Source organism: Ursus americanus, chromosome 5 (assembly GCF_024610735.1).
Source record: "Ursus americanus isolate L20-20 chromosome 5, mUrsAme1.1.p, whole genome shotgun sequence".
NCBI lineage: Eukaryota > Metazoa > Chordata > Mammalia > Carnivora > Ursidae > Ursus > Ursus americanus.
In genome coordinates, this window is record NC_142131.1 from 82,625,805 (window position 1) to 82,640,010 (window position 14,206).

Sequence of the window (14,206 nt, forward strand, 5' to 3'; positions counted from 1 at the left end):
CTGAGCTGAAGACAGTCACTTAACCAACTGAACCAACCAGGCACCCTGAGATAGTAAATTTCTAAGGAAAAATACAGGTCGGTTTCATTGGGGAGGGATCTCCTTCTGCCTGGAAGAAAACAAGTTCTTCGTATAGAAGAAAATGTTTGAACTTACATAAACATGCAAATGATAAAAGGTAAATGTACAGAAAAGAGTGATACATAAACATAAATAAAAAGAAATAAAAATGTGTGGAATGTTGGTTAATACTAGGTAATAGTTGACATTTAAAATCCTCAGAATTTAGGGATGCCTGGGTTTCTCAGACAGTTGAGTGTCTGACTCTGAGTTTCAGCCCAGATCATGATCTCAGGGTCCTAAGATCATGTCCTGAGATTGAGGCTTGGGGCAGGCCCCAAATTTACATGGAGTTAGCTTGAATTTCTCTCTCACCCTCTGCCCCTACCCTCACTCACATATTCTCTCTCTCTCTCTCAAATAAATAAACAAAATCTCTTTTGAAACCTCATGATTAACTCCTGAATTATTTATAATCTTGTGAGTGCAAGTGTGTTTTGCATACAAGACCACAGACCTGAAAAGTTTATATCTTCTGAAATTGGAAAAAATGAAATTAATCAAGTAATATACACACATATAGGCCTTCATTACAGCACTATTACTTTAATTACACCACATTGTTAAGGAAAAGTACTGCCACCACCATATGGACTACTATATATAGTACAATAAGTGTCACTACCACCAATACCAAAATACTTTTTTCATATTTATTCAATCATCTTGAAATACAAGATGTATATAAACCCAATTTAACTATGTTATTATGATTATACATAATAAAAACACATAAATATATCTTTCCTCCACTGATAGAATAAAATTCAGAACTCATGCTTGGCAACACTAAAATACTCAAGTTTGGGAGGATTAAAAGATACTATTACTTGGACCTCATCTGCTTGAGGAAGTTCTGGCCCTTGGCCAAGCTGTCCTTCAGTGCATCTTTCATTGTTTCATTCCGTAGACTGAAGATGAAGGGATTCAGGAGTGGTGTTACAACACTAGAGAGGATAAAGAGGATCTTGTTAAGATGCAAGCTGCTCTTCTGGGAGGGCCGGACATAGACAAAAATGGAGATCCCATAGCCCATGGAGACCACAGTGAAGTGAGAGGCACAGGTGGCAAAAGCTTTGCGTTGACCTTGTCCTGAGGGTATCTTCAGAATGGTGGAGATGATGTAGATATAGGAGACCACGGTGAGGGAGAGAGAGCTGAGGGACAGGACAAGAGAGCTGAGGAAATCCAAGAGTTCAATGATATGGATGTCAGCACAGGCCAAGTGGAGGAGAGGGGCACTGTCACAGAAAAAGTGATCAATCACATTGGGGCCACAGTATGGAAGCCCAGCCTTAAGGACAGTGGATGGGAGAATGAGGAGAAAGCCACCCACCCATGAGAGGATAACAAGACGCACACAGAGTGAGCTGGTCATAATCACAGGGTACTGAAGGGGACTGCAAATGGCCACATAGCGATCGTAGGACATGATTGCAAAAATGATGAACTCAGTGCATCCAGAAAGGAAGTAGAAATAGGACTGGGTGAGGCATGCACCAAATGAAATGGTCTTTCTCTCTGACAGGAAGCCTGCCAGCATCTTGGGAACAGCACAGGTGGTAGTTAATACTTCACTGAAAGAGAGATTGCTGAGGAAGAAATACATGGGTGAGTGAAGCCTGTAATCCAGGAAAATCAGGGTAATGATGAGGGTGTTTCCAAGGACTGTCACCAAATAGGCCAATAAAAAAACCAAGAATAGGAGGTCCCCAAGGGCTCTGGTGGTTGGTATCCCTGTAAGAGTGATCTCTGTCACCATGGTCCAGTTCTCCCTCTGCATGCTGGGTGGAAAATCTTAATTTTGTCAAGGAAACAAAGGAAGCAGCATGTATTAATACCTAAGACTACTGTTCTAAGATATATTAAGATGGGCACCATTTTATTTCTAGCAAAAATAAGCAACATTATTGATAAATGTGTTTGGCTTTCATTTTTCTTATAATGTCCATGTAAGGCTCATAACATCCACATGAAAATTGATATTTTTAATAATTAGCAGAATAAAGGTCATCTTCTCTAACACAGGTTTTTAAACCCCTACATCTCTATTTCATTACTGAAATGATAAAAAGGCAGTGGTTTTAATTATTTTATATTCTATCTATATATATATCATTAATATTTTTGTAAAAAATATTTTGATCACTAATAGATCTTTTAAATTATTAAGTGTATTGAATTGGAAACAAATTAAGATTTTGATTTTGTAACTGATTTTTGTTTTCAGAAAACATTACTTGCACTACACATTTGAGATACTTTCCAGTTCACTCAGATATCTAATGTGGTCAACTCTACAGAATCAAAACTTTTTCTTATATAATCTTTAAATTTTATTGTAGTTAGTAAATACTTTGTGAATAGGAATTTTATAAGTGAAAAATGTGTAAATACCAATGGAAACAGAGAAAGTAGAATATTGACAGTCTATGAACTCTGGGAAACAAACTGAGGGCTTCAGAGGGGAGGGGAGTGGGAGAATGGGATAGGCTGGTGATCGGTGTTAAGGAGGGAACATATTGCATGGAGCACTGGGTGTTATATGCAAGTAATGTATCATGGAACTTTACATCAAAAACTAGGGATGTACTGTATGGTGACTAACATAATATAATAAAATATATTATTAATAAAAAAGTACAATATTAACTTTTAAAACTTTTCTTTTTCTGGAATGATTTTTTGAACTAATTGCTGATTGAGATGTTTTTGGAATGAATGTACATTATTGTGGTTTCATAATTAATCAGCCCAACATGTTTAAAAGTACACTTTTAGATACATTAATTGATGACAGACTTTGCCTCATTGTACATAATTAAAATAAATTGGTTGAATGAAGATACAGAGAAAAGACCAATTTTAAATTTGATGATAATTAAACATTGTTTCACTTAAAAGAAACAAATTAACAATGACATATGACTTTGGCAGGATAAGAAAAAATAAATAAACAATGGAAATCCTAAAACCAAGATAGTATGGGAAAGTCAATAAGCAAGTTTTTGAAACAAAGGAAAAATAGGATAAAGTAAAGAAACAATAAAAATAATGGGGCACCTGGGTAGTTAGTCAGTTAAGTGTCCAAGTCTTGATTCGGCTCATGTCACAATCTCAGGGTCATGAGATCAGGTCTTGTGCTTAAGATTTTCTCTCTTCCTCTGCTACTCCTGCTTGCACTCTCACTCTCTCTCTTTAACTCTCTTTCTCTCTCTTTCTTAAATATATAATATATAATAATATATAATATATAATATATAATATATAATATATATATACACAAATAAATAATAATAATAATTTTAAAAAGACATACTATGGAAGGTTGTTATGTAAATTGTATGAAAAATGTGAGTACATTAAGCTCACCTGGCATGTTTCCTCTAAGCCTCGAAGGCAGACGCTTAACCGCTGTGCCACCTAGGCGCCCCAGAAAGCCCACTTCTAATATAGAGAAGAAACTGGTAGTTACTACAGAGGAGGTAATTGGGGGATGGGTTAAGTAGGTAATGGGGATTAAGGAGTGCACTTGCTGTGATGAGCACCATGTATTATATGGAAGTATTAAATCACTATATTGTACACCTGTAATGAATATAATATTGTATGTTAATTAACTGGATTTAAAATATTAACATAGAATTATTTAAAAATAAATAAAAGTGGGGCGCCTGGGTAGCACAGTCGTTAAGCGTCTGCCTTCGGCTCAGGGCGTGATCCCAGAGTTCTGGGACCGAGCCCCGCATCAGGCTCTTCCACTGGGAGCCTGTTTCTTCCTCTCCCACTCCCCCTGCTTGTATTCCCTCTCTCGCTGGCTGTCTTTCTTTGTCAAATAAATAAATAAATAAATAAATAAATAAATAAATAAAATATTTTTAAAAAATAAAATAAAAAATAAAGATAAATAAAAGTAAAATTTAATTGTATTCATTTTCTAAGAAACACAAACATTAAACTTAATAAAAAAACCTTAAAATATTGATGCAACTATGTCAGGGAACTTTTAAAATAATAAGAAGAAAGGAAGATATACTAAAACAAGTAGCAGACAAATTAGAGTTTGCGAGAGATGAAAAAAAATTTTCCCAGCACAAAACAAAAGAATAAATACTAAATTTTTATTGAAGATACAAACATCCATTAATTTAATAGAAAAGTGAGATTGTATCAGGATTTTCAGGAATATAGGAAGTCCTAGAAAATAAAAAAGTGATAATAAAAAATAACATACTCCTTATGCATTATATCAACAGAATTGAGAATTGGCAGTATATTAACATAATTTTAATATTATTAGAAGTCAAACATTTTTAATTGAATTATGAAATATGCCCAATGCTCAGTGAGTTTGTGTCAATTGAGTAAATTCAAAGAAAGTTTCTATTCCTTGTTTTGGAATCAATATTGCAAAACTTAAATTTATCCAAAATATGTTAGTATATGTAATTTAATTTCAATCAATTACCAGCATGACTTTTAGTTTTGAAATTGATCAATATAAATTAAATGCAATCTTACAGAATAACAGATACAGCTACAAAATATATAACTATGATTATATGCTATTACAGTACATCAGTTTAAGACAAACATTTAAATTTATATGAGAACAGTAATATATTTTATTTTATTTATATTGAAAGTTGAGAAAAAGAAAAATTCTTACTCACACAAAAAGAAATTCCAGTGGAGTATATCTTGCCATTCATCAACTGCTTTAAGAAACTTAATATTTCTTATGGTGTCACTATCACATTACTAGGAGAGAGAGAGAGAGAGGAGAGAGAGAGAAAACGAGTAGAGAGAGAGAGAAAACGAGTAGAGAGAATTGTGACTTACTGCTTGAATCATGGAAGGCATGGGAAAGAGAAATCTTTAACCATGAGGCATTTGAGTGAGGTTAAGGAAATTAATTTAGTAGAGTGATTACTATAGAAAACAAGTAGTGGATGGAAGTCATGATGAAAAAACTGGTATGTTCTATTTATTATTTAATCACTATTATAATTTATATATTGTCTAAATGTTCAAGTAAATCTATCAGGCTTGCACAATCATGTAATTTTCCCTAGCATCCATAACTCAGAAAATTCATAGACATTTCCTATGTGTCAAAGGCATCTTCTCTTCAAAACTAAGTCCTTGCTACAACTTAGGAAACACTAAAAATAGATTCTCGGCTTCCTTTTCTAGGATATTCAACTTTTTATCATTACTTACCTTGCTTGCTGAGATGTCTCCCCTAGCAGTGGCAATTTCATAGGTCAAGTAAAAGCTAAAGGATTTCCCAATTTTTATTTTATTTTACTTTATTTTTTCCTTTTGAATCAGTTTCCAGAGTTGAGGAAGGGGTTTTAATCAGAACTGCTGAGAGGAGAATTTTTGTGAGGTTAGGCTGTTGTCAAGTTACCAAAGGACAATCCCAAAGTACTCACATGGAAGAAGATATATCTGAGAATAATAAGGTTTTAAAATCATCCCAGACTCCCACAGGGGGAACCTGACAGGGTGAGAAAAAGTAGACTTGTTTGTTCTCACTGTGAATATTTTGCTTTGAAAACTCATTAGTAACTCTATTCCATGGAGACTCCAATAAGTGTATGAAACTTTATTTTCCCGAGAGACTTTGTAAAGCTAAAATTCAATAATTTCAAATAATGTGAACAACATTTTTCCTGATCTGTACAGAGAAAGACCGAATTTGTATTCATGTATTTATGCTTATTCATTTGGTTAGATTGTTACAAGTGTGAGTTTAATCTATAATCCTGCAATACCACAAAGGTACAGCTATCTGTCCTCCAGTTTAGGGGAGACACAAACCAATCACTGGTTGTTTTCATTTGGTAATACTAATGAATTTGAAGTATTATTTCATAGAAATCCATGGATGTGGCCCATATAAACAATGGAATATTACTCAGCCATGAGAAAGGATGTTTACCCATTTGCATCAACATAGATGGAACTGGAGGAGATTATGCTAAGTGAAATAAGTAAAGCAGAGAAAGACAATTATCATATAGTTTCACTTATTTGTGGAACATAAGGTATAGCAGGGAAGACATTAGGAAAAGGAAGGGAAAAATGAAGGGGGGTGCAGAAACAGAGGGGGAGATGAACCATGAGAGACTCTGTACTCTGGAAAACACACTGAGGGTTTTGGGGGTGAAAGGGGTGGAGGGACATGTTAGCCAGGTGATTATTAAGAAGAGCATGTATTGCATTGAGCACTGGGTATTATATGCAAACAATGAATCATGGAACACTACATCAAAACCTAATGATGTACTGTATGGTGACTAACATATCATCATCATCATCAATAAATGGATAAATGCAAGAATGTGAAAAAAACCACATCCTTACCTTTCATAGTGCCTTAACATCGTGAGAGTTAAAAGTTGTTACTTACTATTATTTCATAATCACCCTGGAATCTAGCACCATGGTTTATGCTACTGGATCATATATATCTAACACAGGGCTTGCATAAGATAGGTTTATAATAAGTATTTATTGATGGATCAATAAGGTCAACCAGATTTTCTGAGTAAAAAGGAAAAGAAAAGAAAAGAAAAGAAAAGAAAAAAGAAAGGAAAAGAAATCCATGGATGTGTAATCATAAGATCTACCAGTAAGTTTTCTGCATATGGATGACTGTGTTTTGTACTGCACAAGCAACTTAACAAAGGATATATAAGAAAAAAAAGTCAGGGGGGAGTTGTTACATAACATGAAACATAATATTTGGTGAATAACTATTAAACTCAGTGATGGCAAAGAGATTACTCACGTACTGAGGTAAAAATATCAGAATAACGTCAGACCTGTCTACACAGACCTGACAAGAGAAGAAGGGTTGGCAGGGGATTTTCAAAGCTCATTCGAGAACATGCAGCCCAGGATCATTTATCCAGCAAGGCTGTCACTCAGAATTGATGGAGAGATAAGGAACTTCCAGGATCGGCAGAAACTGATCGAATTTGTAACCACCAAACCAGCCCTACAGATGATATTAACGGGGGTTCTATAAAAGTAAAAAGGCCCCAAGACTGATACAGAACAGAAATTTACAATCTATAGAAACAAAGACTTCACAGGCAACATGACATCATTAAAATCATATCTCTCAATAATCACTCTCAATGTGAATGGCATAAATGCTCCCATAAAAGGCCACAGGGTTGCAGATTGGATAAAAAGACATGACCCATCCATTTGCTGTCTACAAGAGACTCATCTTGAACCTAAAGATACATCCAGACTAAAAGTGAAGGGGTGGAAAACCATTTTTCATGCCCATGGACCTCAAAAGAAAGCTGGGGTAGCAATTCTCATATCAGATGGATGAGGTTTTAAAAACTGTAGTTAGAGTACAGAAGGACACTATATTATTCTTAAAGGATGTATTCAAGAAGTTGATTTGAAAATTATAAATATCTATGCCCACAACAGGGGAACAGCTAGATACACAAGCCAACTCTTAACAGAAGAAAGAGAAATATAGATAATAATACAATAATAGTAGTGGACCTCAACACTCCACTATCAACAATAGACAGATCACCTAAGCAGAAAATCAACAAAGAAACAAGAGCTTTGAATGACATACTAGACCAGATGGACTCATAGATATATACAGAATACTGCACCCCAGAACAACAGAATACTCATTCTTTTTGAATGCACATGGTACTTTCTCCATAATAGGCCATATACTGGGTCACAAAACAGGTCTTGGCTGATACCGAAAGACTGAAACTATTCCCTGCATATTCTCAGACCACAATGCTTTGAAAATGGAGCTCAATCACAAGGAAAAATTTGGAAGAAACTCAAACACTTGGAAACTAAGAACCATCCTGTTCAAGAATGATTGGGTAAACCAGGAAATTAAAAATGAATTTAAACACTTTATGAGGACCAACAAGAATGAAAACAAAATGTTCCAAAACCAATGGGACAATGCAAAGGCAGTCCTTAGGTGAAAATACATAGCCATCCAGCCTCACTCAAAAGAATTAGAAAAATCTAAAATGCAGTTTTTATACTCTCACCTCAAGAAGCTGGAACAGGAACAGATGAATAGGCCTAATCCATGCACAAGAAAGCAGTTGATCATGATTAGAGCAGAGATCAATGAATTAGAAACCAGGAGCACAGTAGAGCAGATCAACAGAACTAGAAGCTGGTTCTTTGAAAGAATAAATGAAATCGATAAACCACTGGTAGGACTTATTCAAAAGAATAGAGAAAGGACCCAAATTAATAAAATTATGAATGAAAAGGGAGAGGTCACAACCAATACCAATGAAATAGGAAGGATTATTAGAAATCTTTATCAACAGATTTATGCCAATAAATTAAGCAACCTGGGAGAGATGGAGGCCTTCCTGGAAACCTATAAACTACCAAGACTGAAACAGGAAGAATTTGATTTTTTAAACAGAACAATTAATTATGAAGAGATCGAAGCAGTGATCAAAAACCTCCCGAAAAACAAGAGTCCAGGGCTACAACATGGACGGCACTGGAGGATATAATGCTCAATGAAATAAGTCAAGCAGAGAAAGGCAATTATCATATGGTTTCTCTCATCTGTGAAACATAAGAAGTAGGAACATCAGTAGGAGAAGAAAGGGGAAAAAAAGGGGGGTAATCAGAAGGAGGAATGAAGCCTGAGAGACTATGGACTCTGAGAAACAAACTGAGGGCTTCAGTAGGGAGGGGGGTGGGGGAATGGGATAGGCTAGTAATGGGTAGTAAGGAGGGTGCATATTGCATGGTGCACTGGGTGTTATACGCAACTAATGAATCATGGAACTTTACATCAAAAACCAGGGATGTACTGTATGGTGACTAACATAATATAATAAAAAATATTATTATATAAAAAAAGGAATACATTGAAGAAGACACAAAAAGATGGACAAATATTCCATGCTCATTAATTGGGATAATATACATAGATAAAATGTCTATGCTACCTAGAGCAATCTACACTTTCATTGCTGTCCCGATCAAAATACAAATGACATTTTCAAAGAACTGAAACACATAGCCCTTAAATTTGTGTGGAACCAGAAAAGGCCCCGAATCGCCAAAAATCGTTGAAAAGGTAAAACAAAGCTGAGGACCTCACGTTGCCGGATTTCAGGCTATACTGCAAAGCTGTGATCACAAAGACAGCACGGTACTGGCAGAAAAACAGATACATAGACCAATGGAACAGAATAGAGAACCCAGTAATGGACCCTCGGCTCTTTGGGCAACTAATCTTCGATAAAGCAGGGAAAAAACATCCAGTGGCAAAAAGTCTCTTCAATAAATGGTGCTGGGAAAATTGGGGAGCTCCACACAAAAGAATGGAACTTGACCACTCTCTCACACCATACACAAAGATAAACTCTAAGTGGATGAAAGCCCTCAATGTGAGACAGGAATCCATCAAAATCCTAGGGAAAACATGGGCTGAAACCTCTTTGACATCAGCCACAGCAACTTTTTTCATGATACATCTCCAAAGGGAAGAGAACAAAAGAAAAAATGAACTTGTGGGACTTCGTCAAGATAAAAATCTTCTGCACAGCCAAGGAGACAGTCAAAAAAACAAAGAGGCAGCCCACGGAATGGGAGAATATATTTGCAAATGACACTACAGATAAACGATTGGTATCCAAGATCTACAAAGAACATCTCAAACTCAATACACAGGAAAACAATCAAATCATAAAATGGGCAGAAGATATGAGCAGATACTTTTCCAATGAAGACATACAAATGTCTAACAGACACATGAAAAAATGTTCAAAATCATTAGCCATCAGGGAAATTCAAATCAAAACCACATTCAGATACCACATTATGCCAAGTAGAATGAACCTTGAGAGACTATGTACACTGGGAAACAAACTGAGGGCTTCAGAGGGGAGGGGTTGGGGGATTGGGATAGGCCAGTGATGGGTACTTAGGAGGGCATGTATTGCATAGTGCAATGGGTGATATATGCAAGTAATGAATCATGGAACTTTACATCAAAAACTAAGTACGTACTGTATGTTTACTAACATAACATAATAAAAAATTGTTATAAAAAAAAAGAATGGCAAAGATTGACAAGGCAGGAAACAACAAATGTTGGAGACGATGTGGAGAAAGGGGATCCTTCTTACGTTGTTGGTGGGAATGCAAGTTGGTACAGCCACTTTGGAAAACAGTGTGGAGATCCCTTAAAAAGTTAAAAATTGAGCTACCCTATCAGCTAGCAATTGCACTACTGGATGTTTACCACGAAGATATAAACGTAGTGAAGGGAAGGGCCATATGTACCACAATGTTCATAACAGCATTGTCCACAATAGCTAAATCTTGGAAGGAGCTGAGATGCCCTTCAATAGATGACTGGATTAAGAAGATGTGGTCCATATATACAATGGAATACTACTCACCCATCAAAAAGAACGTTTTCACATTTGTTGCAAAATGGACGGGACCGGAGGAGATGTTACTAAGTGAAATATATCAAGCAGAGAAAGACAATTTTCATATGGTTTCACTCATTTATGGAACATAAGAAATAGGAATATCGGTAGGAGAAGAAAGGGAAGAATGAAAGGGGGGGTAAACAGAAGGGGGAATGAGCCATGAGAGACTATGGACACTGGGAAACACATTGAGGGCTTCAGAGGGGAGGAGGGTAGGGGATTGGGATAGGCTGGAGATGGGTATTAAGGAGGGCATGTATTGCATGGTGCATTGCGTGTTATATGCAAGTAATGAATCACAGAACATTACATTAAAAACTAGTTATGTACTTTATGGTGACTAACAAAACCTAATAAAAATTATTAAAAAAAAAGGAAAACTAAAAAAAAAAAAAAAACACAAAACATAACTCCACCAAAGGAATATTGTAAACTTCCAGTAACTGAAACAAAGGGAATGAAAATCCAGAAATTGCCTGACAAAAATTCAAAATAATTGCTTGAAGGCTGCTCATAGAGCTACAAAAGAAGTCATATAAAGAAGGTGAATAAATCAAGTAGGCAAGAATAAAATAAGAAATTCACTAAATCAGAAGCCACTCAAAAAATACAAAAGATAACTTTTGAAGATATATATATATATATATATATATATATATATATAATAATTCAATAGTGTATAAACCTGTTGAATCACTATGTTGTACACCTGAAACTAATGTAACATTGTGTGGTAATTATACTCAAATTTAAAAAAAATAAAAAAAAGAGTCACTAAAGTGTTTCAACAGTACAGTTCAAACAGAAAGAAAATGATTTAAAATACATATCAATTAAAATTATACAGAGGTGAGGGGCACCTGGATGGCTCAGTTAAACGTATGCCTTTGGCTCAGGTTCCAGGCATTGGGCTCCCTGCTCAGAGTGGAGTCTTGTTGTTCCTCTCCAGCTTCTGCTCTCTCTGTCTCTCTCTCTCTCTCTCTTTAAATAAATAAATAAAATCTTTAAAAATGAAAAATAATGAAAATGAATGAAGAAAGCTTTTGGACTTACAGGGATCCACGTTAATAAATAATGTACAGATCGATTAAATCTGATAGGCAAAATAGTGGGAGAAAGAAGTAGAAAGCTTATTTTCAAAAACAAATGGCTGAGCATTTCTCAAACTGTGGAAAAAAATTGGACATCCAAATACTTGAAGCTAATAGATCACCACAAGATTACTCTCCAAACTATCTTCAACAAGGCACATTATAATAATAACATCTAATATAACACAGAAAAAGATGACTTTAGAGCTAACAAGAGAAAAAAATGTACTTTACACTATGGTATTCCAATAGGTTATCAGCAGATTTCCTGGAAGAGACCTTAGAGGCCAACAGAGAATGGGATACTATATTTAAAGAGCTGAAAGAAAGATGGGGTTCCAGGGTGGCTCAGTTGGTTAAGGGTCTGCCTTTGCCTCAAGTCCTGATCATTGTGTCCTGGGATCAAGCCCTGCATAAGGCTCTATGCTCATTGGGGTGTCTGATTCTCCCTCTTCCTCCATCCCTCCCTCTGGTTGTGCACTCTCTTTCTCATTATCTCAAATAAATAAAATATTTAAATTTCTTTTAAAAAAGCAACTGAGAGAAAGGAACCACAAATCAATAGTCTTCCCAGTAAAGTTTTTCTTCAAAAATGAAAATGAGATGAAAATGTGTCTTAATAAACAAGATCTGACATAATCAGTGTTAAAACTGCTTTACAATAAATGTTGTTCAAGTTGAATTGCAAGTGTATAATTGGTTACATAAATGCATAGGAATATATATAAATTACATCACACTCCTTGAAGAAAGAATAGATTAAGATTCTGAATGCACTAATACTGTAATACAGTCCTGTGTTAATTACATAATGCCACGATAAATGTTAAAAAGAACAAGTATTAAAAATAAATATAACTCAACAGAGTAGGTGTAAAGGGAACATACCTCAACATAATGAAGTTCTTAAATGAAAAACCCACTATGAACAACATACACAATGAGGAAAAAAAAAAATGAGAGCTTTTCCCCTAAGGTCAGGAGCAAACAAAAATATCTACTCTCACCATTTTATTCAACATAATTCTAGAATTCCTAGGCAGAGTAATCAGACAACAAAAATGAAAAAAAAAAGCATCCAAATTGGTAAGAAAGAAGTCAAACTTTCACTATTTACAGATAACATGATACTATGTGTAGAAAACTCTAAAGACTCCACCAAAAAAACTATGAGAATAAGTGAATTCAGTAAAGTCTCAGGATACACAACCAATATACAGCAAGCTGTTGCATTTCTATACTCTAATAATAAAGCATCAGAAAGAGAAGTTAAGAAAATAAAATACTTAGGTGGAACAGAGCAGAAAACTCAGAAATAAACCTACAAATAAACAGTGAATTAATCTTTGAAAAGCGGGAGGGCAGCCAATGGGAGAAAGTTTCTTCAACAATTGGTGCTGGGAAACCTGAACAGCAACATGCAAAAGAATGAAACTGGACTACTGTCTTATACCATACACAAAAATAAATTAAAAACAGATTAAAGACCTAAATGTGAGACCTGAAAACATGGAACTAGAAGAGAGCAGAGGCAGTAATTTCTCTGACATCAATCACAACATCATTTTTCTAGATATGTCTCCTGAGGCAAGGTAAACAAAAGAAAAAATAACTATTGGAACTACATCAAAATAAAAAGCTTCTGCACAGGGAAAGGGATAATCATCAAAACTTAAACACACCCTAATGAATGGGAGAAGATATTTGCAAATGACAAATTCAATAAAGGGCTACTATCCAAAATATATAAAGAACTTATAAACCTCAACACCCCTCAAAAATAATCTAATTAACGAAGGGCAGAAGGCATGAACACACATTTGTTCAAAGAAGAGATACAGATGAACAACAGATACACACAAGATGCTCATCATGCTTTATTTTCAGGGGGATGCAAATCAAAACCACAATGAGATATCACATCGCACATGTCAGAATGGCTAAAATAAAAAAAAAAAAAAACATAAGAAGCAACAAGCATCAACAAAGATGTGGAGAAAAAGGAACTCTCAGGCACTGTTGGTGGGAGTGCAAACCGGTACAGCCACTCTGAAAACCAATATGAAGGGTCCTCAAAAAGTAAAGAATAGAATTGCCCTATGATCCAGTAATCACACTACTGGGTATCTACCCCCAAAATACAAAAGCACTACTTCAAGTTATACATGCAACCCTGAATTTATTTCAGGATTATTTATAATAACCAAATTATGGAAGTAGCCCAAGTGTCTATTGACTGATGAATGGGTAAAGAAGAAGTTTTCTATATATACAATGGAATATTATTCAGCCAGGAAAATAGTGAAATATTGTCATTTGTAATGACATGGATGGGATTAGAGAGTATAATACTAAGCCAATTAAGTCAGTCAGAAAAAGACAAATGTCATATCATTACAATCATATGTGGAATTTAAGATGGTAACAAATGAATAAAGGAAAAAAAAAAGGAGAGAGATAGACAAACCAAGAAACATTTTCTTAAGTTTAGAGAACAACCTGATC

The 14,206-nt window shown here is 35.2% G+C and overlaps 1 protein-coding gene across 1 annotated transcript; it reads right to left on the reverse strand.

Moving 5' to 3' along the window:
- Positions 1-946: 946 nt before the first annotated feature.
- LOC123780155 (olfactory receptor 6M1-like) lies at positions 947-1,882 on the reverse strand. The gene has a single exon (XM_045778942.2). The coding sequence runs from the start codon at positions 1,880-1,882 to the stop codon at positions 947-949; it is 936 nt and encodes a 311-aa protein (XP_045634898.1).
- Between the last annotated feature and the right edge of the window lie 12,324 nt (positions 1,883-14,206).